The sequence below is a fragment of the Lodderomyces elongisporus genome, chromosome 2, assembly GCF_030384665.1.
Source record: "Lodderomyces elongisporus chromosome 2, complete sequence".
NCBI classification, from domain to species: Eukaryota; Fungi; Ascomycota; class Pichiomycetes; order Serinales; family Debaryomycetaceae; genus Lodderomyces; species Lodderomyces elongisporus.
This window is the reverse complement of record NC_083674.1, coordinates 1,705,878-1,732,821: the sequence shown is the minus strand read 5'-3', so window position 1 is coordinate 1,732,821 and position 26,944 is coordinate 1,705,878. Positions and strand designations below refer to the sequence as shown.

The following is a 26,944-nucleotide window of genomic DNA, read 5'->3' as shown; positions in this document are numbered from 1 at the left end:
GAAGAAGGAATTGAGGAGCGGGGGCAGGTAAAATGGCGAAGAAAGTGATAGAGACAAGGAAGTTTAAAGAGCACGCAAAGAAAGCGTATGATGAAAGGACCAACTAGATCACTTCTCGTAACACAAAATAGCGAGGTGGTGTAATATGGCGCGAAAAGTAGATAGGAAGAGGCAGTGCTGGAATTGAGTTTGGTGGATAGAGCACTTAAACCTCTAACTATTGCAACAAAAAGACTTTCAAGTTTGTGTGAAAATGGTGTTTTGAGGGAAAGAAGAGGGTTTTAATGTAGTAGAGTTTGTCAAATGAAACAGAGACTCTAATAAAAATGGTGAAGATTTACAGAAAAGCGATGAAGCGGATTTATCCACCAATGTTACTTTGTAGAATACCCGTTAAGGGAGTTAAATTGCAAACTCTGTACATATTCATACAGATACCGCAAATCGTCTCCTATTTATTCTTTTCTTCCTTTTTTCTTTTTTTTTTTTTTTCGCTTTCAATTCCATGTTTCTACACTCTATCTACTTTGAGGTAGTAAGAACAAACTTACATTATGACTCAATGTATGATTCTAATCCCGAGAGAAGAGCCAGTATGCTTTTAAAGGTGTTGCGTCTTCGATGAAATCAAGAACGGTTTGACAAATTTGGAACATGCTCGTCAATTGTTTTATACAAGAATGTCTCTCAACGATATGCAAGAGACACAAGGGACAGCGGAAAAATCGTATAATTTCGAGTGCTTTTAAAGTCATTCCACTTCAATTGAAGATCAAGATCAAGAGGAGAAAAAGAGAACCGTACTTTATATGTTACGTACGATCTCCAACTAGTGTCCACACTTGCAAACAGTCGAAATGGGCCAAAGTTGGGAATTAATTGCAAAGTGGACAATAGATTCGTCGAGGTTACCAATACATACAAACAAACACACAGACACACACTTCTGTAAAACTTGTAAATCGTAGACTGCCTCATTTGTCAAAGGCTTAACAGATTATTATCTCCCCAGCGTTGGGCTCGCAGAAAAAGGAAGCAGAAGCAGGAATGTCAATGTGGTTTCATTTTCCTATACCACATGCTCTTAGATTTAGCTGTTGACTAAAGTTTAAACATATAGGATTGAATAATGACAATAAATACATATTCTAGCGGTGTACTAATAAAAGAATTGGAAAAAAAAAAAGCACAAAATATAGGCCAATAGATGTACAAGTATTCAGAATTGCAGACTTGTAGATATCATTAGTTGTTACTGATGTCAATAGCAACGGTTAAAGGGAGACGTGTTTGTGAGAGATGCGTTTTCCTTGCCTAGTTCTTTTCTCCCTCTCTCCCTCCGTCTCTCTCTCTCCCTCTGTCTCTCTCTCTCCCTCTGTCTCTCTCTCTGCCTCTCTCTCTCCCTCTCTATCTCATTCGATTTCTCACTTACCTTTTCTTCTCGGGCGTGATAGCCGCTTAACTTTGCAAAATCTCATCTTTAAACTCCAAAAAGTTGTCTCATGAAAAAATGTCGAGGAACATTTCTCAATTATTGCTGTATACAATGGTCAATATTTGATTTTAAGGCTCTTTATTTTGATCAATGAAACCCAAAGTCTTTCTTTCTTTCTTTCTTTCCTTCTTTCCTTCTTTCTAAATTTTTTTTTTCTTTTTCTCTTCCTTTTCTCTTCCTGTTCTCTTCTTTTTTTCTGCCCCTTTTAAGCATATCCTCTTAGCCCCCCCACCTACTTGACTCTCACCACTTGGCTCGTTTGGTCCTCTGTTTCCTTATTACCCTAAGATCCTTCCCTTTTCAAACGTTTCTCAAATTATACATTTCACTCAATCTTTATGACCGACCTTGAGGAGAACAATCCGTTAATACCGCCATCTCAAGCAGATACCGACAATGAAGGTTCAATCTATGGCCAAGACTTGAATTGTCCTAACCCTCGTCAAATCTTTAGGATTTGCACCAATCTCAAATTGTTATTAGATAAAGTCATACCTGTGGTGTTTGCCAAGGAAGAGATAACCAGACCTGATTCATCGATCCTCAATGAACAGGTGATTCAATTGGTCTATAAAGCTGCTGGAGGAAAAGGTAATGGTGAGAAAGGTACTTCATCATACAAATACCGTGCTAGTCTAGTGTTTTGCTTATTAAAATGTTGTGATTGGTATTGGCAGCAAAGCGAATTTGAGCTAAGCGATAACGAATTGTACTCCCTTCGTGCATTGAGCTGTCAGACTTTGGCAGCTATTTTAATCGATAGAGTGAGCCTGGATGACAAGTACTTGTTCTTGAGCATGTTATGTCACAGATATACCATTCATGTTAATGGCAAAGAGTCAACACCAGTGAGTGCTTTGGAAATGGCTGTTGATATGCATTCAACGATAGTCATTGGCTCGTCTGGGTATCAAAGATGTATCAAATGGTTATGGAGAGGTTGGATTATCCAATCGTCAACCGATACCCACTCATACGTTTTGTACAAGGGAGTTTCCTCTCATTCTATACGAACACATTTCCAACCAGCACGTATCAAGACTCCATTGTATCAAAACATTCTTGAAGTCTTTTTCAGTTTTATCTACTTGGCTTTGTTTTCAATTATCCTAGGCACCCACTCAACCAACTTTGCAGATTTGGATGTGTTTGAAGTGACTTTTTATTTGTTTACGCTTGGTTCTGTATGGGATGAAATAGTCAAGTTTTACCATGTTGGATGGAACTATATTGGATTTTGGAATGTATTTAACGATTTTATGTACTCCATAATCTCAGTTGCCATAATATTCCGTATCGCGAGCATCAATACCCATGGACATTGGAGAGATAAATACGACGAAATGTCGTATAGAGTTTTGAGTTGTGCTGCTCCATTGATGTGGACAAGACTCTTGTTGTTCTTGGATGCTCAGAAGTTTGTTGGTGCAATGATTGTTGTGTTGAAAGTTATGATGAAGGAGTCGTTACTATTCTTTGTCTTGTTGTTTGTCGTTATAATGGGCTTCTTACAAGGTTTCATTGGATTGGATGCATCAGATGGAAGCAGTGATGCTACGAAAAAGATCCTTATATCACTTATGAAAGCAGTGATTGGTGGGTCTGATTTCGGCGATATGGGCAAGTTGGTTCCACCATATGCTTCGATATTGTACTACTGCTACCAGTTCTTATTATCGGTCATATTGATGAACATCTTGATTGCATTGTACTCAACGGCTTATGCAGCAGTTGTAGAGAATGCTACGGATGAATATTTTGCACTCGTTGCGCAAAAGACATTGAGATATGTCCGTGCTCCAGACGAAAACATTTATGTCCCGCCATTCAACCTTATTGAATTGGCCATGACACCCTTGGGCTGGGTATTGTCAGAAGCGGCATACAAAGATTTGAACTATTATGTGATGCTCGTGATATACTCGCCTTTGCTTTTGTATATCACCACAGAAGAGTTGACTACAGCTAGAAGGATCTCATACAATAGGTTCAAGGGTTTACCGGATGATGCTAATGAAGTTGACACAGAATGGGATTTGACCGATGGGTTTGGCGATAGTGACAGAGATACCTCGGCGCTGGATGAGGCAAGCACACCCGAAGAGTGTATCAGAGAACGCAACTCTGAAGTCAATCAGGAATTGAGGTTACAAAGAGAAGGCGAAAGGCAAGACCCCGAGTTTTTGGTCAACATGAGTGGATTCGAACAAGAGATTAAGCAAGTGGTTAAGCCAGTAAAGGATGCTAGTAAAGTAGGGCTCAATTGGGAGTTTTATGATTTGTACAAAAAAATCGATAAATTGACGGAACTTGTCGAAGTCGTTGTTGAAGAGAACAAGGAATTGAAGAGGAAAATTGGAAATTAAACCATAGAGTGAAAGAAAATCATCAATGCAATTAAAGAAAATTGAGTCTCTTAAACCTACAAGTGAGACAACAACTTGGAGAACAAACTCGTTTAGTGGTTATTTGTGCTTACCCGCACTACCTTTTCTTTTCTTTTTTTTCTTTCTCCTTTTCCTCTATATATTTTATTCTCATTTTATAAGGTGTCAAATTGTATGAATTCGGCAAAAAAAAAGAAAAAAAAAAAAAGATAATGCAAAAAAAAATTTAATTCTATTTAAAAGGTACTTGGTATAAAAAGTAATTGCAAAATCAATGATTCTTAATTCTTTTTCCTGTAAAGTTGATTTTGAATTGTATGAGCATGTTTAGACTTAGTAGGAACAACTAATTCTGGTAAACATCTTGGTAATTTTTTCTTTTTTTTTTCTTTTCTTCTTTCCTGGCTACTACATCTCTATATTTTTCATATAGTGCAAAGAAGAGAAAAAAATAAAATATGTGTTTTTTTTTAGGTAGAGAACAGTAGAGTGAGGTTGGATTAAGGTAGTGTAATGTTTTTTTTTTTTATTGGTTTTTTTTTTTTACTTCTTCTTCTTCTTACTTTGTAGTAGAAAATTCTTACCAACAAAACGCACTATAGTTTTTGATAGAGGATTTACCAGTATTCAGTCAAGAGAAAAGACAAAGACAAAGACAAAGACAAAGAAAGAGGAAAAAGAAGACGAAAACGACAACGACCAACAAGATTATATATCAAGAAGAATGTCGAATCGAGGGAATTTAAACCTAAATCTACCGCCTTCTTCTGGGAAATATACTGTGGGAGAAAACGTGCATTTTGAACTATCGAAGGAAAAGAACAATAGCACTAATTCAAACCCACATACGAGCAGTACTAGTACAAGTAATAGTAATAACACTGGTATTGGTGTTGCAAAGAGTTTATCCACCAACGATAATAATAATGACAACGACAACCAGCAACCACAGCAACATGAACAGATTCAATCAAAAGCGAAATCACAGTCACAGTCACAGTCACAGTCACAGTCGCAGCCACAGACCCAGGTGCAAGTGGAACAGCAACAGCAACAGCAGTCTTTGGTGAATTCCCCAGCTGCTCAATTAGCAGCAAAGAAGCGAAAGAAAAAGAAAAGCAAAAAGAGCAGCAATAACAATGGCAACAACAGTAACACTAGTAGCAATTCTAACAGCGAAATTACCAACACTAGCATATCCATGCCACATGCTTTCTTAAACAATCCTGATGAGGACTATCCAACTTCTCGCGTGATAAAGCAAGCACCAAATGGGGACGTAATTGTAGAAAGCCTCGACCATGTAGGCGGAACTTATGAGGACCACCTCCATGACGATTATAGTGATGAGGATACACTGCATCACCACCTTCGACAAGCACCTCATCAAGCCTCGAATAATAATCACATACATAACCACTCCCACACTTCTTCGCATCCTTTGCAGCATACTCCAAACCATTTGCATCACGCTTCTCATAATGCTAACCCATTGACACAGCATATATCAGCGAGTGGAGCCAGCATGAGATCACATGGACACAATGATGCCCACAGTAATTTATGGGACAGCGCATCGCTTGAAGAGCAAGAGAAACTTAAGGAATTTTGGGAATCTCTTGAAGAGTCTCAGAAATTGGATTTAGTGAAGATTGACAAACAGTCCATAATGAAGATGTTCAAGAATGAAACAAGGCAGCACTTGCAACAGTTGCTGCAAAATGGAGTACTGAATAACCAAAATGCAAGTAGTAGCAATAACTGTGCTTGCAAATATTGTGGAAGAAGAAACAATATCATTGAGGAAGAGTTGGAGAATATTTACGACAATCACTTTGATGATATAATTGATTTCATCCATGAAGTACGCGATATTAATGACCTCAATGCTTTACCGGGCTTACTATTTGGTGGGTTTCATATGCTCGAAGAGGAAAGAAGGCTACAGAAGCGGAAACAACTACACAACGAACATTTGGAATTGGCCAAGAGCTCCAACCTTCAAAACCAAGCACATATCGAGGAAATCAGAGCACAGATGGATAAGTTGAAAATGAACCAACGTCAACAATCACAATCACAATCACAATCACAATCACAACAACAAAGGGATGTTCAAACAGCGCAATCACAAGTACTTTCCAAGGATTCTTCTCTGAAAAATGCAAACACAAGTATGAATAAGCAACATACATCACAGCAATTGTTGCAGCCACAAATTCAAGCACAGGGAAAGAACAATTTGCAGCAAAATCATCATACTCACCACCACCATCAACAGCCACTGCAACATCCAACTGTACAAATTAGTGCGACGTTTCTGAGCTCCAACCCCACCGAGACCCAACTTTTCAACAAATTGCTTGACCCCAAGTTATTTGAGGCTTTGGAAAGTTTGGATTTGCAAAAAATGAAAGAAGTCTCACATTTTGACCCTCAAAACACTGCACATATCAATATGTTGGAAAAGGCAGGATCTTTAAGAGAGATTGTACGTGATTTACACAATGTAGATAGGAATCACTTGGAAAAGGGAATGTCTTATGTGCAAAATATGGGCAAATTGTTTTCAAATATAGCCAGTTTGAACCCTAGCAACCCCGAGGACGCTGAGAAGATTATGACTGGCCAATTGAATGAGCAATTTAATCAAGGTCTTTCAACATTTGCTGAAGATTTGTTAAAGAACGATGGAAGCTCCTTCATCAGTATGATGGAAACACTTTCGGAACTGCGTTCAGCGCGTGAAGAATTACTCAAGGAAAAAACTCCTTACAACGGATTACTCACTAAAACTCCTGCTGCTACTTCCCAAGACCGCGAACAACAAGTCCAGCCCAACCATTCTCATTGGCTTGACGAAGATGATCATGATCATGAGCACGAGCACGAGCACGAGCACGAGCATGAACATGAAATTGACGACGAGGACCATGAGCATTATTGTTGCCATCACCACCAACATCATCATCTTCACGGAGATGAGGAGTACGATGAGGAAGATGAGGAAGATGACGAAGAGTATGAATATGGAGACGATGAAGAGGAGGAAGACGAAGAGGACGAGGAAGAGGGAGAAGATGAAGAGTTGGAGGAGGTGGTCGAAGATGATGTAGATGAAGAAATTTTGGACGATGAAGAAGAGTTTGACGCAAAAAATGCAAGCGATACTGAATCTGAGATTTCCGAAGAAGAGAAAATGCAAGAAATACGTCGTTTGTTTTTAATACAAGTGATAAAATTGTTTCAGGAACGACTCAAGAGTGCTTATAAGGAGAAAGTTTCAAAAGACAACACGCGAAAACTTTTTGAAGAACTCGAGGCCGAGGAAGCCGCGAAGAGGGAAAAGGAGGCCAAGAAGTTGAAGCAAAAGGAGAAGGCAAAGGAAAGGAAGAGATTACAGCAGTTGGCCAAGGAAGAAGAAAAACGCAAAAAAGAGGAAGAGGCCAAGAGGATTGCTGAGGAATTACATGCTAAACAAGAACAACTCAAGTTGGAACAAAAGAAAAAGAAAGAAGAGGCAAGATTAAGAAGAGAAGAAGAGAAAAAGAAAAAGTTGGAGGAGATAAAGAGACGCGAGGCAGAACATAAACGCAAAGTGGAGGAGCAGATTAAACATGACGAAGAGCAAAGGAGATTGAAAGAGGAGCGTAGAAAGGAGTTGGAGGAGAAAAAGAGACAAAAAGAAGAAGAGAAAAAACAAAAGGAATTATTGAAGAAGCAGAAGGAAGAGGAAAAAGAAAGGCTTCGTATTGAGCGTGAAAAGCAACTTGAAAAAGAGGCTGCCGTATCAAAGTCAATACCACAACCATCACCAAAGTCAAAGCACGTTATGAAACTGGCGGCAACTTTTCAATCCGATATTCCATCTAAGCAAAATCAAGCTCAAAATGGAAATCAATCACATTTGCCGCCTCAGTCTCGTTTGAGACAAGATGAAGAAAATCCACAAAAAACTTTTGCTAACTCTGTCTTCAGTGCCAAGGAATACAATTCAATTTACCAACCTTTGCCAGGATCTCTTTCCAATAATTCATCCTCGGCAGCCCTTTCAGTAGGTACCCAGCTGTCAAATTTCCAGGCTTTGTCTCATCCTCAACAGCAACAACAGCAATATTCTAATGATATTTATCTTCCTTCTGCAAATCTTGCTACCGCGACTGTCCAATCACCTAGATCTGCTCCGATAAATTTACCCAATGGCACATCCGCCGTCGGTGTTTCACTTGCAAACCATTTGAGTTTGAATAATAGTTCGCAAGGTTCACCATGGACAACAAACTCAACGCTCAGTAGTAATTTGGGATCTACAGGTCTTAGTCACGGCCAAGGTCAGACTGTTTCTGGAGTGAATACAAATTTGCCGTCATCTATAGGTATTACGTCTGGTGGGGCATCTCAAATTTTCCAACCACAACCACAACCACAACTACAACCACATCAACCACAACAGCAGCAACAACAACAACAACAACAACAACAACAACAACAACAACAGCAAAACTATTTTAGCCCTTTCAACTCGTTCTCTGAACCTCTGGTGGGCGAACCTTTCCAAGGAATAGTACACCCGACCACTAATATCAATAATAGTACCACTGCAAGCTCCAGTACTGGCGCGATTATTCCTCCTATGAATCCATCAGGTAATATTTGGAATAGCAATATTGGTGCTACTGCTACCAATGCTCCAGCGAGTGTTTCCAGAAACAACTCTGTTTGGAGTAATAATGCGATCACGCCTAAGCCCAGTGAACCTTCATTTTTGAGCACGGCTGGAAGATCGAGCAGTCTTTGGGGAACTTTAGCCAATGCGCCTGTTGCTAGTAGCAGTAATAACAACAGCAATGCAACTGCCAACTACGACAATAACAACGTTCGCAGTTTGGGTAGCTCTTCGTTTGCACCAGCTAACCCTGGCCAACATGAGTTGGAGGTCATACAAACAGCGATTTATAATTGTTTTCAAATGATGCAAAATTCGAACCAGTTGGAATTCAATGTTGCTCCATTGATGGCAATTTTCTCAAATGTCCGTTCATTGACGAATAAGACTCAATTGACCGTGAATCAGTTTCTTAATTGCTGTGTTTCTAATTCATTGTATCAGTTTGATTTCGTTTACGATGACTTTGGCACTGTGACTCATTTGAAAGTTGGTCTTAACGGATTAAATGATCATAATAGTGTAAATGGGTTTTCCAAAAGCTCTACAACGCCTCCACTGTTGCCTATTTCCGCCATGAATTCAAAGATTCTAGGTTATACGCAACAACAACAACAACAACAACAACAACAGCCACAGCCCCAGCCACAGTCACAACAACAATACCCATTGCAACACTCACATCCGCAACGTCTGCTGCAATTATTTTCGAATAATCAGACAATACTTTCTCAAGATGTCACATCTTCAGCGTTTGCCACTGGTACCAACACGCAGGGTTCATCGTATGGTCAAGTACAACTGGGAGCAGTTTCTCCTGCATTTGCAAGAACATCGCCTCCTGGATTGTTCCCCAATGATATACCTTTATTGAGCACAATCAATGAATTGAACTCTACACCCTCTACCGGAACTGGAACTGGAACTGGAAGTGGAGTTGGAGCAGGAACCGGAGCTGTGTTTGGATCTGGTATTTGGAATTGATGAATATAGCGAGTGTTTTTTTGGATTAGTATATTGCTACGGAGGCTGTAACGTTGCCCGTTCACATATACAATCGTGATCACACGATTTCACCTTTTTGTAATCTCCTTATGTTTTGATAATTTTATTTCATTCTTTTTTTTTTCCCAAGAGAAATAGTTATCGAAATGAAAAGTCTATCTAATTTCGTACTTGCAGTGTTTTCATAGTTGGTCTTACTTTTGATCTTTTGATCTACAGATGTATCTATTTACCTATATATGTATATACGATATTTTCTTTATATATATGTAGTTCATCGTGTGTTTAACTTCAAAACGATAAAACCAAATTGGTTTCTTGAATCAAAAGAAACAAAGGCTCATCGTGTCTGCAACAACTGTTTTTCCCTTTCCTAAAGTGTTGATTGACACAAGGTCATGAACTGGGCTGTGCCTTAAACCATTTTTGATGACAGCTTGGGATTGGTGAAAGGAGTCACAAAGCCAAAGCTAAAAAAAAAAAAAATTCAATATACAAATTATGAAGAAGTACGAGAATCAATACTATAGTCAAGATTAGTATTAGGAATCTTTTTAAATTGAATAACATTGTTTGTAACTAGTGTTTGAAGAATTAGAACAAGAAAAAAAATAAATATTGAATAGAACGGAATAAATACTTGCACCGCTGTACCCGTTCAACAATTTGCAAACAACCCGACTATTGTTTCCAGCAGAACGGGGAAAAATCACACAAAAAGTTATACAAAGTTTACAGACTTCATTGACAAAATATTAACATTTTCGTTTGCAATTGAAGGTCCTTTTCGTTTGACGGAAGGATGCAATAGAAGGACAATAGCGGAGACAACCTTACAAGCTCAAGAGATTAATCAACTACCAAATTCCCCATCCATTGCTTCCCCTTTCATTTTCTTGTTTTTTTTCCTTTTCAGTTTTTTACTTTCTTCTTCATCATCATCTTCTTCATCATCTTCTTCTTCTTCTTATTCTTATTCCTCATCTTCTTTGGAATCAATCTAATTCGTGCTGGCACTGAATAAGCAACTACTTTACAATTCATTATCAAGAGTTTTGGAATTCTTTTTTTTTTCTTTTGAATTTTTCTGGGAATTTCAGCAATAGTTTGTTAGATTATTTTGATGACATCCACAGAAGCACTCAAGAGAAAACTAGTCATTGTTGGTGATGGTGCATGTGGAAAGACTTCGTTACTTTATGTGTTCACTTTGGGAGAATTCCCTACCGAGTACCATCCCACAGTATTTGAGAACTATGTCACCGATTGCCGAATAGATGGCAAACCTATTCAATTGGCACTTTGGGATACAGCAGGTCAAGAGGAGTATGAGCGATTACGACCTTTATCATACAACAATACCCATGTGGTATTAATTGGTTTTGCATTGGATACGATTGATTCGTTTGAAAATGTTAAAACTAAATGGGTCGATGAAGTCAAGAAATACTGTCCGCCACTGACGCCTTACATTTTATGCGGACTAAAAAAGGATTTACGAAGAAGTGAAAAACATGGTCACAAAGGTTGGGCAAGGTTTGTGCAGCCGGAGATGGGAGAGGCAATGGCGAAAGAAATTGGTGCAAGGGCATACCTAGAAAGTTCGGCATTAACGGGAGAAGGGGTTGACGATATTTTTGAATATGCCGTGCGGTGCAGTTTATTGGTTGATGATAAGGCAGCAAATGGCTGTTGCACAATCATATGAACACTGTAACCTTTCACCAAAAATAATAATAATAAAAAAGGATATTGATTCGAATGGTACTGTTAATTCTGAATTAGATACACGAATCAAAGATTATAATAATGATAATAATATTAACAAAACAAAAAAGAAAAAAAAGATAAAAGGAAGATAGGGCAGATAGGGCAGATAGGGCAGACAGGGTAACGGTAAAACTGTATTGATGTACATATAGTCGGTAATAAATCCAACTAAGTTGAATCCAGAAAAGTAAGTTTTTCTCTACAATTGGATTATATCCTTATATTTGCCAAACCAAGTATAATGACAATCAAAAAGAAAAAATAAAATAAAGGTGTTTCTGGTATTATGTTACTATGTTGTTAAATAAATACACACACACACACACCCACACACAACCACATATATATATATATGTAATTGGCTGAGCTTTATTTGGAAAAAGCAAAGTAGCTTTTCAACGAAAAAGAACTGAAATGAATAAAAAAACAATAAAAGTGAATAGATTTGTTTTTGCAAAAGTTGGAAAATAGGATATAAAAGCAACAAATAACGACAAGCAACGATAGGTATTACTTGAGAATGCGACGATGGTTAGATCAAACAGGACGGGAATTGGGATTAAGCCAAAATTGAAACTAACGGATGATTTTGGTGAAAAATTAAAAGAAAAAAAAAAAACAAAGTATGAGAAAGCGCGAGGAGGGCTGCAGAAAATAAAATATTCACATTTTTAAATGAAGAAAAGACCTGCGACGAATAATGCTTGGGTACTCAAGATCATTTTCAATGTAGACTTTGAGACTGCTCCCAAACCTGCACCTGCACCCGAAGCTGCTTTTGCACTTTTTTCTTGATCTTTGGATGTGCCTTTAGCAGCTGCAGACGTAGTAGAAGAAGTTGCTGTTGACGACAGCTTTGGAGTGATTGTTCCGGTTGCAGTCAGTGTGATGGAGCCAACATTGGTGTTAGCAGCACTGCTAGCACCAGGAGCCAATGTAATCGAAGTAGTTGCAGATGGATCGCCAAAGATGTAGCTGTTCAAATTGGCAAACAACCCCTTGTCTTCCAAATCAACCAAAATCTGTTGCACTGCGGAGGAATATTTGCCAAATGTTGAAACCAAAGTGCTAGAGTCACCGCTCAAGAGTCCTCCAATAAGCAGAGTGATCTTGGTTGGGTCTGCCAAGGCTTCACTCACCAACAGTGTGATGTTTAAGCTGGAGAAATCAATGTGGATTGCACCCGAATTCATCACATCGTCAATCAAGGTAGCAGTCATATTGATGTACGATTCCGTCGAGATGAAACGCTGCACTACATAAACTGCAAAACCAGTATCGTTCAATGCATTCAACAAGCTTCCTGCAAATTGTCCAAATTGAGTTGAGCCCAATACAGTGGCAGCAGCGTTGGTCAAAAATGTTTCCAAAGTTCCCGAGTACGAATTATCAGCTCTCTTGAGGATTTCAAGGATATCGTCTTCTGCCAAGGAGTCTCTTTTTGATGATAAAACAACGTCAAAGATATAGTACAAGACATCTTTTTGTGACATAACCACCCTGTTGATCAAGTTGACCAAAGCAGGTCTAAAGTCCTTGTCCAACAAAATACCATCCAAAAGTGATGTGACTAAACCACTTTGTTGTACAGCATCAATAATAGCAGTCAAGTTGACGTTTTCTTGCATGACCGAGTTTCCGTCACCGGCTAACAAGTCACCAACATTGATTGTAATGTTTCTTCCTTTTAAGAATTGTTCTGTCAAGTTACCAACAAAGTCGATTCTGTCAGGATGGTCAGCTAGAGCATCAAGTAAAGTCCAAAGTAATCCAGATGAGTTAAGACTCTCGATTACCATGGTGATGGAGTCATAGTACTCGCCTTGGTTGTTGGAGTCAGCTCTTTTGGATAAGATATCTTGGTCAGTGAGCAAGTCCATGAGATCGTAGTATAATCCCACTTCGTAATTATCAAGTTCATTTTCAACAAAGTGATCGATCTCATCTCTGATTTGAAAAGAACGTCCATATGAAGAAGCAATTGGTTTTGAATAAACCAATGTTGTAAGAAGACAGAAAACTGTTGTTATAATGTGACCAAATTGCATTATTTTGTTCCTTTTGTTTTTGAATTTGATTTAGAATTTTTTTATTCTAATTTTATATGTGTATTTATTTTTTTGAAAGTTTCTCTTGGGAAATGTACTGATGGAAGACAAAGATGGTATCTGGATTGCTGGTTAACCAATTGTCTAGATCCGATCTAACGAAATGATACTAGCTGTTTGAACCTTTTTTTTTTTTAATAACGACGACCAACAAAGAAGATATGGTAATTCGTGATAAATGTGTTGTTGTTGATGAAGAAAAGAAAAACAAGAAAGAAAAGAAAGAAAAGTGAAAGAGAAAGAGAAAGAAGAAATGTTGAGATGGTGGATCTCTAAATAATATTTTTTGTATATTTATTTTGAAGAAGTTATAAGATACCACAGGTATGTAAAAAGAAGTTAGATCTGAGGTGCCTTATGAGGCGCATAAACGAGTGGAAGAGAACATATTCTGACAGCAAGGATGAATGGGCACTACCTTTGCAAAGACTATGCTGTGTTATCTATTGCTATTGCTATTACTATTGTTGTTGTTGTCAGTGTTGTTGTCAGTGTTGTTGTTGAATTAGATGTTTTGTGGGACTTGGCTCGAGTGGTTATAACCATCTTTGGTTAAAGATCGATTGCAAACGAGGTTAGCTCTAGATCAATTAGATTTCCTAAAAAGGCAAAAGACTCACAAGGACATGCGCACATGCACATACACACACAGAGAGACACACACACACAGAGAGAGAGAAAGACACTCTACCTTTTATATTTTTTCGTCCTTATTCGTTATTGCGTTAATTGGCTCTGTTTCCAATATTCATCGCTTTATTTTATGGAGTATGATGATTCCAGCTGTTTTTTCTTTTTTTTTTTTTTTTCAAAACAAAGTTCTCAGATACAGTTGATCACGTATATTGATGGAGAATTGATGGAATAAGTTTTTTTCAAATGGTTTGAGCTAAAAAAAAAGTTGAAAAAAAAATGGAAAAATAAAAGGAAACCCAGGAGTAGGTGGGAAATAGTGTGTTGACTATTCACTTAGCCTGAATACAATCAATCTACAAACTGAATTGGAATTCAATTTGTTTCTCATCGAAGGGAAGTGGACCGTATTACTCTTCGCAGTTATTATGCATTTCCTAATTGGGAAATAGTTTCTTTTTGTGTCAGTGACAAAACAAATGCAGTAATAAAAATTTCTATTTTTTTTTTAATTTTTTTTTTTTTTTAAAATTTTTTTTTTCTTACCTTTAGGGGTTAGGCTCAAAGAGTAAAGGAGACACAAAATCGATATTTGGAAAGAGAATGAGGGGCATTACCTAAAACCCCATCAAAGTACCCAAATAAGTAGCCACATGCAATTACCAAATATGAATTAGGAAATTTCTAGGTCAATAATATGAGAGCATCTTGAATCTACGTAGCTAAGAAGACACCAAGTTACAGTCAAATCCTCGTTCTAATATTTTTAAATCTACTGTTCATCATCATCATCATCATCATTTTCATCATCATTATCGTGTTCTTCCTTTTCGTCTTCTTTTTCTTTCTCTGGTCACTATTCCATACCATTTCTTTTTTTCACTTTATATCCATTCATTTGATCAAACGTACGACAAATTAACCACTTTAAATTGTAAATACAATTTTTTAGCACCGCTTTAATACTCAAGTAAATATCACACCCCACTTTCTTCTTCCCTTCCCCCCCCTTGAGCGTGATTGAATTCATAAAGCCAAACAAGAGGGAAATAAATAATTCATCACAAGAAAGAAAGAAAGAAAGAAGAGACCTTAAAAAATATTTACAACCTTTTGTCACTCTTGTTCTTTATACCCATCATTTTCTTCACAAACTTTTGGAGCTGAATCTTTTGCCATATCCACTTCATCAACAACCTGGCTTTTCATTCTTCTTACTATTTCCATAATTGTTATCCCATTTTCATTTCCATTTTCATTTCCATCTTCATTTCCATCTTCATTTGTACATCTACTTTGCCGAGCTTAGCAAAACGTTGTTTTTTTCATATTTCATACATCATTTTTTATTTTTCATCAGGACTCCTTAGCTCACGATTCATTAACCAGTACCTTTTACAGACAATTTCAACGAAACATGAAGTTGTGGACGATAATTCCTACAACATTGCTTCTTTGCACACAAGTTGTCAAGTGTTATGATTACAGCCACTACGATTATATCTTGGATGAAATAAGTGCCTTGGATTTCGAAGATAGTCTAGATTACGACGATGGATTCGATTTCGGAAAACGAGCCGATTCAAACTCCTCCTCCTCCTCCACGACTAATAGCGCAGCCGTTGACCAATACGTATCACTTTTCAAGACTATTGGCGCCTCGGGCTTGATTCCACAGTTACTTTCTGAAATTGCAAATAGCTCAGAGCAAGTTCAAAACTTGGCAAATCAAGTGCAATTTTTTGCTGCAGGAGGTAGTAATATTTCGTTTGATGGGTTGAATGTTGAGCTCAATTTCACCGAGATTTTGAATGCTGTGTTGGACTCTGGTATCATTCAGTCTACAGCCAATGGTCTTTTGGTTAATGATACAAATAATCAGTTTTTAGCACAATTTCTCGGCGGCGTCCTTTCCTCGCCAAATAATGTATGGATAGGATGGTTACTCATGGGTTTGGGCAACGGGCATGACTTGACAGTGCCTTGGCTCGCCGATTTGATTGTGAATTCTACTTCAAAGGCAAACACCAATTCCACAAACCAATCAGAAATCAATGTGCAACAACAATTACCAGTTGCACAACAAGCACAAAACTATGACGTTGTAATTGATTTCAGCGACAATTGGGAATCCAACTTTATCAAGAGAGCAGATGACGACACTAATCAATACTCTGGGTCTCTCAACCAATTTATTAATAATGCTGCTAATACGATATTGAACTCGCAATTAGTGTCGTCAAATGCCAACGATATCCTTGTTGCATTGAACCAATCAGGAATAGTTGTCCCCTTGGTCATTGAGGTTTTAAAAACACCCAACTTGAATAATTTGGTTAGTCCAATAGTTGCCACCTTGTATAACAATGGTGTGTTTGATGGATTGGACTTGGAGTCGTATTACGAATATGCAAAGGAAAAGAATTATCTTAGTGACGCATTACAGTACCTCTTGACCGACGAGCATTGGTCACCTCCATTAGCCCAGTTATTTAGGAGAATGGAGGACACAGGGTCGTTCCAATACTTGCAAGACAATATGTATGGTCCCCACAAGAGGAAACAAATGAATCAAAATACCGGGTCATAAGCAAAAACAAAAGCAAAAACAAAACCATGAACAAAAAACAGAAACAAAAACAAAAACAAAAACAAAAGCAAGAGCCAAGGGGAAACAGAAAAATTAAACTTGGCTTTATTTGTCATTTATTTCTTTCAACAAAATACAATACATTATATTTGTGAAAGCAGAGTTTAGTGTAGCTAAATTATGGTGTACATTGCGTTTCTGCCCCTTCAAGTGACCTCAAAAGATAAACTTCTTTCAGTTCTTATACGTTGTTTTAAATGTCTCATTGAGATACCTTTTTCCTTTATTTTTATTCTATATTTTAGCCCATATTAATATAATTTTATTCAAATCTTGAGCAAGTCGATTTTATTGATGAAATTATATATTTCAATGCTTATTCTATTATTCCTCTATTACTAATCTATATTAAAATTCTACATTCATCTCCTTGAATTCCCCTTCCCCATCATAGCCATAATACTTTCGTGCCTGAATGATTTTCAATTCAAAGTGTTTCATTGTGTTGGCGTCATTCATTTTGCCTACAATCTCTTCATCCTCGATATGTCCATTTCCATTACTTGTGCCATTGCTGATTGTATTGTTGCATTTTACTTCTCCACAGTGTGCTTTTCTTGCTTGGTCCATGCCCAACTCGTATGTCAACTTTAAAGTCCATTTCATAATTGTCAAAACTTGATTAACCGCTCGACTTAATCTTTGGAAAGGTTTATTTTCCAAGTGGTTATTTGCAACAAACTTATCAAGTAACAATGCTGAGAATAGGTCACCAACGCCAGTAAAGTAGGATTCAATCTGTGGAATTTGAAACATGGCCAATTTGGTTTCATTTCCTTTTTCTTCTTCTTGCTGCAGTTTATCTGCCTGAGGTTTAACTGATATAATGCAGTATATATTCTTGTTGCTGTTGCTGTTGCTGTTGCTGTTGCTGTTGCTGTTGTTCCTAGACTCGCTTCCATCCACTATTTTAGAATCCACAGATGTCACAACTATATAGGGCACACCATATTCTTTATGTATTTTGTCCAATGCCTCCTTGAGACTGTTTCTGCAAGATATCTTGATCCCCGAGAGTAATTGCAATTCAAATTGGTTTGGTGTAATGATATCGGCTATACGCAATTTGATCAAGTTTCTATATTCTTCGACGCACGATTTATCGACATACATATAGTCATTATCGCCCATTACAGGGTCAAACAAGTACAAAGGTTTTTCCAGTGGTGTATTCCGTTGTTTGATTTGTAGAATATATCGGCTGATGCATGCAATCAATTTAGCGTTTGGGATGTATCCTGTAATCACCGCGGAGTATTCAATATCGAGATTATTGATTAGTTGATCCAAGATGGAGTCGAGTTCTTTGCATGCAAGAGATGTGCCTGTGAAATGTCCGTACCCTGTGTGGTTGGAAAAGTGTACAGTATTGATATTGTCTACTTCCCAGCCTTGTGATTGTAATGGAAAGATGGCGGCACGACCACCAACGTAGCCGTGCACTACATGTGACTGGATCGATAGTACTGACTTCATCTCGTGGAGTTTTTTGCAATGGCTTATATATATATATATGTATATGTGTATATATATGTATATATGTACTAGTTATTGGGGATGCAGCCTGCTAGGTTGGTGAAAAAGTCAAAAGAGTGTTGGTTTTGAAGCTCGTGGAATGTGGAGTGCGGTGATTGCAAAGAAGGTGAGAAGGAATGAGAGTGTCAGTGTGGAGAGAATTGTTTTCCATTTTCTATTTTTTATTTATTTTTCATATTGTTTCGTTTTTGCGGTTTTGACTCTCGTTCTTATTTTGAATTTTTTTTATTTTTTTGATAACAAGTACTATGACTAATTTGCAATCTGTGACTTCTCTTTCTCTCTTTCTCTCTCTCAAGAGATGGGGGTTTTGAAATTTTGATGATAATTTGCACTGTGCAGTAAGAGAAGTGAGGGAGCTAAGAGAAATTGGGAATGAGGAGGGTGTATATATATATATGTGTATCACCAAAAATTCAGTGACATCTTAGATATCAATCATACTCGTACAAGGGGGATGGTTAATTGGAGGTATATGATAAGATGTAAGAAGCAAGACATTAAGTCTGTGCTTTGCATTTACATATATGTATATATATATGGGAGCGGGGGAGGGGGAGAGAAAGGGTATTCTATGATAAGACTCTTACTGCACCAACTAGATGGTAAATGTATATCTACTTTCTTCATCCTTTTTGGTTTCATTTAATTTGAAAAAATGGTGGAAATACGATTGAATCTAGAGTAGTGATTGTAGTTTACAAAAGTAATTTCGTTTTTTCCTCTTCTCTTGAAGGAATGGTGCCATCTCGTTTGCTGTTGCTGCTAATGTTGTTGTGTGTTGCACCATTGTAACTATTCCCTTCTAGCCTGTGTGAATTGAAGCACTGCAACTATTAACCACAGCCAAATAAAAAAGAAAAGAAAAGAAAGAAGAAAAGAAAAAAGAAAAACAAAAACAAAATTAATGAAACAAAGGTTTATATCCTAAAGGTTGCAATAGTGAGGAAAACAAAAGTGGTGTGGTGTTTATTTTTTCTTTCTTTCTCAATCATCTTTTTGAAGCGATAGACGTTGGAAGATGAAGATGCAAAATGAGGTTAAGCGTTATTATGTAGGAAGTTCTCGAATCAGGATAAAATGTGGTCTTCTTGCAAAAGTTTATAATTGCCGTTGTTGATGATGATGATGATGATGATGTATGGAGATGCTTAAAGAAAATGACTGCGATGCAAGTTGAAGCATGCTTAATAGCATGCTATTATTGTTTAAGCTATTGAACTTATTTCGCTATTGAGCGATGACAGAGGAGAGGTTTAGTGTGCTGTCATGCAGAAGTTTTTTGTTAGTCTTTGGAATTCAACCCATCATCATCATCATCATCATCATCATGATTCATTACTGGTTGGTGTTGATTGAGTCTAGATTTTGGTAGTGTAGCTACAAATTGGATTACAAGTTAATCGATACTTTGACTTTGGAAAGGGCTGAAATGTAATGCAAAGATACGTCTTGTCCTGCTATGCTATGCTATGCTCTGCTATGCTCTGCTCTGTCTTGTTTTGTTCATTGAATTTGTTTTTTTTTTCTTTCTTTTTTTTTCTTTTTGACTTTCCGTTTTCAATTCTCCCATTTATGTACTTTCTAAACTATCCATTCTTTTCTTTATGTGCTTAAATTTGTTGGAGATGATGATGGGGTTAATATGTTTGACAGTTGACTTTAATGGGTCGAGTTCTCGAGTGTTTTGCCAAATAAATAAAAATTATAAAAAAAAAATCAATTAAACAATTCACAAGGCATTTGGCTAGAGGAACAATACACACACAGACACAGAGACAATTGGTGATACTATAAGTTGGTTGATTAAGAATGAATAAATAGAAAATTTCACAAGAAAAAGAAGAAATGTTCTCGACCCCAGGAGCATGGAAAAAAAAAAAATAAAAGAACTGCCCCTCTCCCAAACAAAATGTTTATAAATAGTTCTTATATTATTTTCAATTTTATAGAAATATTAGACGCGCTTTAAGTATTAATAAATAAATAAATAATTAATTAAAGAGAGAGAGAGAGAGAGAGAGAGAGAAGGAGTGTGTGTGTGTGTATGTGAATCAAAAAAAAAGAGAAGAAAGATAAATGGAGGTATACTTAGAGCGAGATCGGTGTTGTATTGTAGATGCAAAACAAGGCGTACCAAATTTGTTGGTTGCAGAAAGAGAATGGAAAAAATTTCATCGTCACGTATAGGGTATGAATAGATCTACTCCTTTTTACTTGTAAAAAGTATAGTGGGGTTGGCCACTACTAATAATACTACTACTACTACTAAAAGATGAAAAAATAAAAGGATAGTCGTGTAGAACGTTATAAAAAAAGAAGGTCCAGTTATTTCACATAAACAGAAATTACGAGAGGAAGGGAAGGGAAGGGAAGGGAAGTGAAAGGGCAAGGAACCAAAGTGAAGGAGCAGCATAAGGATTTTGTATCAGTATATTTTTTTTTTTGTGTTGGCAGATGTGAACTCTTGTCGAGTTTAGCAAAACAAGTTGGAGTGTTTGAAATATGGAAAACGCGAATCATGACACTTTTGTCTTCAAGGTTTGTTAGTTAATGTGAAGCATTATCTTTTTTTATTTCTGTTTCTGTTTCTGTTTCTGTTTACTTTTGTTTAATTTTTTTATTTTTAGATGGAGGAGGGGAAAGGGCGACAGAATTGTGCGCAATGTTTTTTCTTTTTTTTTAACCTTGGAAGGAACTAGGTGAAATTCAAAGGAAAGTGTGAAGTAGTGAAGTGTGAAGTAGTGAAATGCGCGCGTGGCGGTCGATCTACAGAGCGATTTACATGGTCAGGCGGTCGGGTGCAAACGACCAAGTAGATGATATTTCTTTTCTTCTATTCCTTCCAACTCATTCTTCTAATACTTTTCTAATTTATCTAGTTTTTCTTTGTTATTTCTCTGTTTTCCTGTTTTTTAGTTTGACTTTGCTTTGCTTTGTATTTTTTTTTCTTTTTATCATAAAGGAAAGGTCGCCAGATTATGGTGCAATGACATGGTGCAACATTGTGCATTGCGTGGGATAGATCAATCTTTGTCAATACTTTATTTAATTTTATTTTGTTATTTTATTATTGTCAATTTTGTAACGCTTTTCCAGTAATACGGGTATACTGCATAGTAAAGAAATACATATTAATTAAACTATACAAATATATATATATATATATTTTATATTGCCACACAGCCTAGGCTGAGCACATTTCGTTTCATTGTCGTACATTTACACACGACCTTCCTCGTACTATTAATCTTATTTTTATTTTTATTATTTTTATATTTATATTTATTATTATTATTATTATTATTACCATAGATAAAATATTAATTAAAGTGGTTACATGTAACAGTGTCGACATAGAGTACAAAATAACCGTGAAAAAGAAAAAATAAAAAAAAAAGAAAAATAAGATTGTACGATAAAGGAAAGGGAGAGAAAGAAAGGGAGAAGGAGAAGGAGAGGGGAAGTCGAAGAAATCAGGCGAAAACAAAAAAGAGAGAAAATAAAAAAAAAAAGAATCAAATAGAAACAGATTATATATAAAGAGGACACCTAATCATCCAGATTCTCTCTCTCTCTCTCTCTCTTTATTTTCTCTCACATGCCCTTTGCAACCAAATAATTTAAGGAAAATATACTATTCTATACTATATTATACTATATTTTCATATTAGTATACACACCACACCTACTCCAAACTATTCTAGTACCATAATCAACCATGGAAGTAGTGGATACCACACCTGTCAGTACCATTGACTCCTTACCTATAGACAATACAGCTACTACTCACGCTTCTGTTTCTTCTTCTGCTTCTTCTTCTTCCGCTCCTGATTGTATGGCTGACATTGACCCTTCAACATTTAAAGCTGCTTTGCCTCCCAGAAAGAGGGCAAAGACACAGGAGGAGAAGGAACAACGCAAAATTGAACGAATTTTGCGCAATCGGAGAGCAGCACACGCCTCTAGAGAAAAGAAGCGCAAACATGTGGAATATATGGAGGTTTACGTTGTTAAGTTGGAGGAGAATATCAAGCGACTCCAACTGACTTGTGACTGTTTGTTGCAAAAGTTGCCTGTTGAAGAACAAGGCAAGTTTTGTGTCGAGTTGGATGACTTGACCGAATTGAAGAATCAAATTCACTTGAATATGAAGAGTTCAAGAAGAGGCTGCAAGAAGGATTTACTGGAGTCTCTTGTTGACGAATTTGAAGAACACGACGATGAAGATGTTGATGTTGTTGATGCAAATGCAAATGCAAATGCAAATGCAAATGCAAATGAAAAGGATGCGGAAAAGGATCAAGATCAGGATCACGATCAGGATCAAAACTCGAATGTGCTGATGCAAGTGCCAGGCCAAGATAAGGGCAAGGCTGAAGTGCTGCTGCACACTAGAAGAGTTCAGCAGCTGGATACAGTTCCAGTGTTGAAGAAGAGAAGATTATCAAGAGAAGCAGAGACTAAGGTCTCTTTTGCTCCACTGACTTCGAATTCTTTGACTACCACTTCTGTGGCTAAACACCCATCTCCACAACCGCCCGTACAAGTTAAAATTGAAACAATAACCACACCCTCAACTTCGTTGAAACCAGAGGTTGTTGATGACACATTTTTCAATTACCTTTCACCCATTTCGTTGAATTCATCAGCCAACTCGCCAATGGATATAACATACACTCAAGCTTGTCCAAATACAGTAGCTGATCACCTCGAGCTCGACTTTGGTTTGGACAATTTTAAACAAGATGAATATTTAGCAACTATGAACTCTGCTAATACAATATCATCATCTTCTTCATCATTACCACTGTCAGATTCAGCAATTGCGGAAAACAATACCAATGAGAGGAAAAACAATACTACTAGAATAACAACTACAGCAATGAATCAAATGAAGTCACCATTATCAGTGACTGGCTCACATTTAGAAGATGGAACAGTTGACTCACCAACCATGAATACCTTGTCCACATCAAACTCTGACTCACCTATATCGAATACTTCCAACTTGTCATTATATGAAACGGGGCAAAATTCAGCAGTAATTTTGTCACTTGAACAAGAACGGCAGCAGCCAATGAAAACTTTGGTGGATATCTTGAATATTGAAAATCGAATAAACCTGGCTATTACAGTATAAAGGTTTTTTCTTTTTAAAAATTTGTTTTCATCTGTTTTTTTATTTTTTTTTTTGCTTTGGATTTTCCAATGGGGAGAAAAAAAAAAGAACAAGAGAATTGTTCATACATTTACTTACTTTTTTCACTTAGGTCTACATATGCACATTACACACAAACACATATTGATAGCGCTCTGCTTGTCGGGTTAATTTTAATCTGTCAATTGAAGTGTGCTTTGCATCGCACAAGTTTGTTCTCTTTACGCAATGATTGGAGATGTTAAAAAAAAAGTGGTGATAAAAAGTAAAATTGATTTTGAAATTGAATCTAAAGCAAAAACAATGTTTTTGGTTTTTAGTTTTTGGTTTTTCAAAAATTTTTTTTTTGTTAAAGAGCAGTATATTAATTTGGGAAAATATTTGATGCCGACTGTTTTCTGAAATTAATATACGTGGAAATGTTCTTGACAAGAGAAGTTTTACGCTTTTTTTTTATCATTGCAATTTTTATCATATGGCCGTTGCGTTTGGATAATGCAAACTTGTGAAGCATAAGCCACTAATCATGATTGGCGGTAGAGATTATAACTACTGATTTATAGCATTGAAGCAAACTGTCCTTGTGTGTTTGTGTTTGTGTTTGTGCTTGCAATGTATTTCTATGATGTTAGCAAGTACTTTTGGACGATTAGCTTCAATATTCAAGATTATTTTCCACGTACATTTATAAAGTTTTTCAAACTGCTCGCTTTGCACTTGTTCATATGGTCTGCAGCACCATTTCAAGACTTGTTGGAATCATTTGATATATACGAGAGTCAGGGTGACTTTCAAGAACAAGAGTATCATGAAGAGCAACAACAACAACAACAGCAACAGCAACAACAGCAGTCTCAAGAATTTGATCTATTCAATGAGTACTTGTGTTTATAAATGAATCTCACAATTTAGATTGATTGTTTTGTTGTTTTGTTGTTTTGTCGTTTGCGATTGCTTTTACTTTTAATTTTTCATATATATATATACACATATATAACTCATTGTTTGGTTTGGGGATGCAGTGTGTACTAAGCACACACTGATTTGGTTCTTTTTGTTTTGTTTTTTGTTTTTGTTTTTGGTTTCATTTGTGGTTTTGTTGTACTTGTTTTTTGTTGCTGGTGGGTTAATGAGGAGGTTTCACAAGGATCACACCGCTAGATTATTTAATTAATTGTTTCTGTTTTATTTTGTTTGGTTTGTTGGTTAAAGTCTTATATCATTATTGTTTCAAGTTGGAAAAGAAAAAAAAAATTGAAAAAAAAGTAAAAAAAAGCTTAAAAATTAAAAAATTAAAAAAAAAAGTAAAAAAAAATTTAAGAAAATTCAAAAAAAACGAGCAAAGTTTTATATTGAATTGGGATGTGCATGGACAATTAATGATATTTGACAAGGACTGGCGATGCTTACAGAAACAACTGGATTTGACCATGTTGGTTATTATTTGTTGGTGTTTTTGTTGCCAATAAAGCCACAAGACAAGTGGACATTTATTTTCTCAGATTTGTTTTCCCAGAGATTGGAAATTTGAAACCAATGAAGCTGATTTAAGTTTGCATAAAATATAGGACGTGAAATTATACTATAAAGCTTGATTGAGCAAACTTTCAAACTGATTAGATGTTTAATGGCGCGCTCTCGCTATTGCGTGTTTTAGCTGCGACGACTCATCTCTTTATTTTGGAATTTTTTGTGATTAAAGATTAAAGTGGCCATTGAAGCTTATCATGTGTATACGCCCATATTTTGCAACTTGGAATTTTGTTTCAGTTGTTTATTTTATCCAATGGCTGAGGAAGATGATGATGAGAAAGATGAAAATGATGCTGGTTTCTGGCATTTAACGTGCACTTTGGTTTTTGTTGGTTTTTTGGGTTTTAACTGACGACTTCTCTTCCACATGTTTAGTTCTTTCTTTTGGTTTTTTGTTTTTTCTTTTCAAGTAGTAAAAGTAAAAACTTATTTTTGTCATATAGGTATTTTAATTGATAATAAAAATCGTATCTTTGGGGTTTAAAATCGAGTTGAATGTAGTTTGTATATAATTTGATGTTCATTTACTGTACTGATGGATTGTGAGGCATATAGTGTTTTTTTTGCCCCCCCCCCCCCCCCCCCCCCCACCCATAAGCGCATCTATACTTTTAAAGCATTCTCTACCTTTCTACTTATTCTTTTTGCATTATAGCTTTGCCAAAAACAAAAAGCTCCTCCACCTTTTGCTTGATTGTGAAAACTAGCAACAGCGACAACAACAACAACAACATCAATAACAACAACAACAAGTACAAGTTAAAGTACAACAACTACAAGTACAACTGCATCTTCAAACTAAATAATTCTGCTAATTCGTTTTCTGTTTTCAAAATGGCTCCTCAGATTACATTTGTTGCTATAACAGATACGCTTTCACTCCCGCTCAAGATCTTTACGAAAAAGACCGTCACCAAACTAACTAAAGATCCTATATCTTCAGCACCCTTATATCCACATTCGCAAGCGACTTTATTATCGATCAATGAAAAATCGCCAATTACATTGATAAATATCACCGAGTCGCGGCTTTCACTAGATGAAATTGGCGATCTTGTATCATCGATCAAGAAGCGCGTAAAGGCTATATTATACGATATGGCAACAAGTGATACTCCAAAAGAACAGAGTTTATCAAAGAACAAGAAACCAAAACTGAATCAGCAGCTGGGGCTGAGTCTAGGGGTACTTACGAGTCACAGGTTTACAGTTGACGGCTACAATGTAGTGATTCCGATGGATGTGATATATCAAGTACGATATAAGTTACGTGCTATAGAGTATGAAGATGCCAAAAAGTATTTGAAGCGTGACACTGGCATGGAATTGTGTATTAAGCGTGGAGTTGTGGATATCGACGAGGTGGAAAGTGGAAAAGAGGTTGAGGACAGTGACGTTGAGGAACTTGAACAGGTACAAAATTTAGAGGAAAATTCAAATGAGGATATGGTAACACTTACAAAGAATAAAGATGAAGCACAAAGTGAAACACAATTAAACAACGAAGCAAATGATGTTGAAATCATCGACGAAGCAGCTACTGATGATACAGATCAGCTAGAAAATAAGAGTAATGTACAAGTACACTCGCCAAGAACTAGAGATGTGGAAGTTGAAGTCAAATTGGAAAAGGAAGTTAATTCAAGCATTATAAACGATAAAGATAAAACTAATAAAAAACAAAACAGGGCTAGTCAAATTAACAGAGTGAAAGATGAGAAGAAATTAAAAATGCATCAAAATTACAGGTTGAGCTCAAGACAAATTGTGGGCGATTTTGCAAGCTGTATCAAGGTATACGTGAACTAAGGGCTTTTCAGTTTTGTCCCATCCTGCCCGAGGTACAAAAAAATGCTTTTCTTCAGTCACAATTCAATATTTTTATATAAAAAGACGATGCAATTGAGGTATTGTATTAATCAGCATCGAGTACATTAATTTTCAATTCACCTAAGGTATGGTCATCGTGCAATGCTAGTTTTAGTTTAAAGTAAGGTTAC

The 26,944-nt window shown here is 36.6% G+C and overlaps 9 protein-coding genes across 9 annotated transcripts; 7 read left to right on the top strand and 2 right to left on the bottom strand. All coding sequences in view use genetic code 12, as the record gives it.

Annotated features, from left to right (window-relative positions):
- Positions 1–1,833: 1,833 nt before the first annotated feature.
- YVC1 (Calcium channel yvc1) lies at positions 1,834–3,861 on the top strand (the record flags this gene model as incomplete). Its single annotated transcript, XM_001527109.1, has 1 exon — positions 1,834–3,861. The coding sequence occupies one exon, from the start codon at positions 1,834–1,836 to the stop codon at positions 3,859–3,861; it is 2,028 nt and encodes a 675-aa protein (XP_001527159.2).
- A 745-nt stretch (positions 3,862–4,606) lies between these two features.
- NST1 (Stress response protein nst1) lies at positions 4,607–9,532 on the top strand (the record flags this gene model as incomplete). Its single annotated transcript, XM_001527108.2, has 1 exon — positions 4,607–9,532. One exon carries the CDS (start codon positions 4,607–4,609, stop codon positions 9,530–9,532), a length of 4,926 nt encoding a protein of 1,641 aa, XP_001527158.2.
- Positions 9,533–10,676: 1,144 nt separating this feature from the next.
- Positions 10,677–11,261, top strand: RHO2 (Rho GTPase; the record flags this gene model as incomplete). The annotated part of the gene is made up of 1 exon (XM_001527107.1): positions 10,677–11,261. One exon carries the CDS (start codon positions 10,677–10,679, stop codon positions 11,259–11,261), a length of 585 nt encoding a protein of 194 aa, XP_001527157.2.
- Positions 11,262–11,994: 733 nt separating this feature from the next.
- PVL30_001955 (uncharacterized protein) lies at positions 11,995–13,371 on the bottom strand (the record flags this gene model as incomplete). The annotated part of the gene is made up of 1 exon (XM_001527106.2): positions 11,995–13,371. The coding sequence occupies one exon, from the start codon at positions 13,369–13,371 to the stop codon at positions 11,995–11,997; it is 1,377 nt and encodes a 458-aa protein (XP_001527156.2).
- A 2,110-nt stretch (positions 13,372–15,481) lies between these two features.
- Positions 15,482–16,654, top strand: PVL30_001954 (uncharacterized protein; the record flags this gene model as incomplete). Its single annotated transcript, XM_001527105.2, has 1 exon — positions 15,482–16,654. One exon carries the CDS (start codon positions 15,482–15,484, stop codon positions 16,652–16,654), a length of 1,173 nt encoding a protein of 390 aa, XP_001527155.1.
- A 408-nt stretch (positions 16,655–17,062) lies between these two features.
- Positions 17,063–18,190, bottom strand: BUD16 (Putative pyridoxal kinase; the record flags this gene model as incomplete). The annotated part of the gene is made up of 1 exon (XM_001527104.2): positions 17,063–18,190. One exon carries the CDS (start codon positions 18,188–18,190, stop codon positions 17,063–17,065), a length of 1,128 nt encoding a protein of 375 aa, XP_001527154.2.
- A 3,781-nt stretch (positions 18,191–21,971) lies between these two features.
- On the top strand, positions 21,972–23,393 carry HAC1 (transcription factor that binds to CRE motif; the record flags this gene model as incomplete). Its single annotated transcript, XM_001527103.2, has 1 exon — positions 21,972–23,393. One exon carries the CDS (start codon positions 21,972–21,974, stop codon positions 23,391–23,393), a length of 1,422 nt encoding a protein of 473 aa, XP_001527153.2.
- Positions 23,394–23,714: 321 nt separating this feature from the next.
- On the top strand, positions 23,715–24,305 carry PVL30_001951 (uncharacterized protein; the record flags this gene model as incomplete). Its single annotated transcript, XM_061119268.1, has 2 exons — positions 23,715–23,723; positions 24,105–24,305. The coding sequence occupies 2 exons, from the start codon at positions 23,715–23,717 to the stop codon at positions 24,303–24,305; spliced, it is 210 nt and encodes a 69-aa protein (XP_060975251.1).
- A 1,473-nt stretch (positions 24,306–25,778) lies between these two features.
- On the top strand, positions 25,779–26,753 carry PVL30_001950 (uncharacterized protein; the record flags this gene model as incomplete). The annotated part of the gene is made up of 1 exon (XM_001527102.1): positions 25,779–26,753. The coding sequence occupies one exon, from the start codon at positions 25,779–25,781 to the stop codon at positions 26,751–26,753; it is 975 nt and encodes a 324-aa protein (XP_001527152.2).
- Between the last annotated feature and the right edge of the window lie 191 nt (positions 26,754–26,944).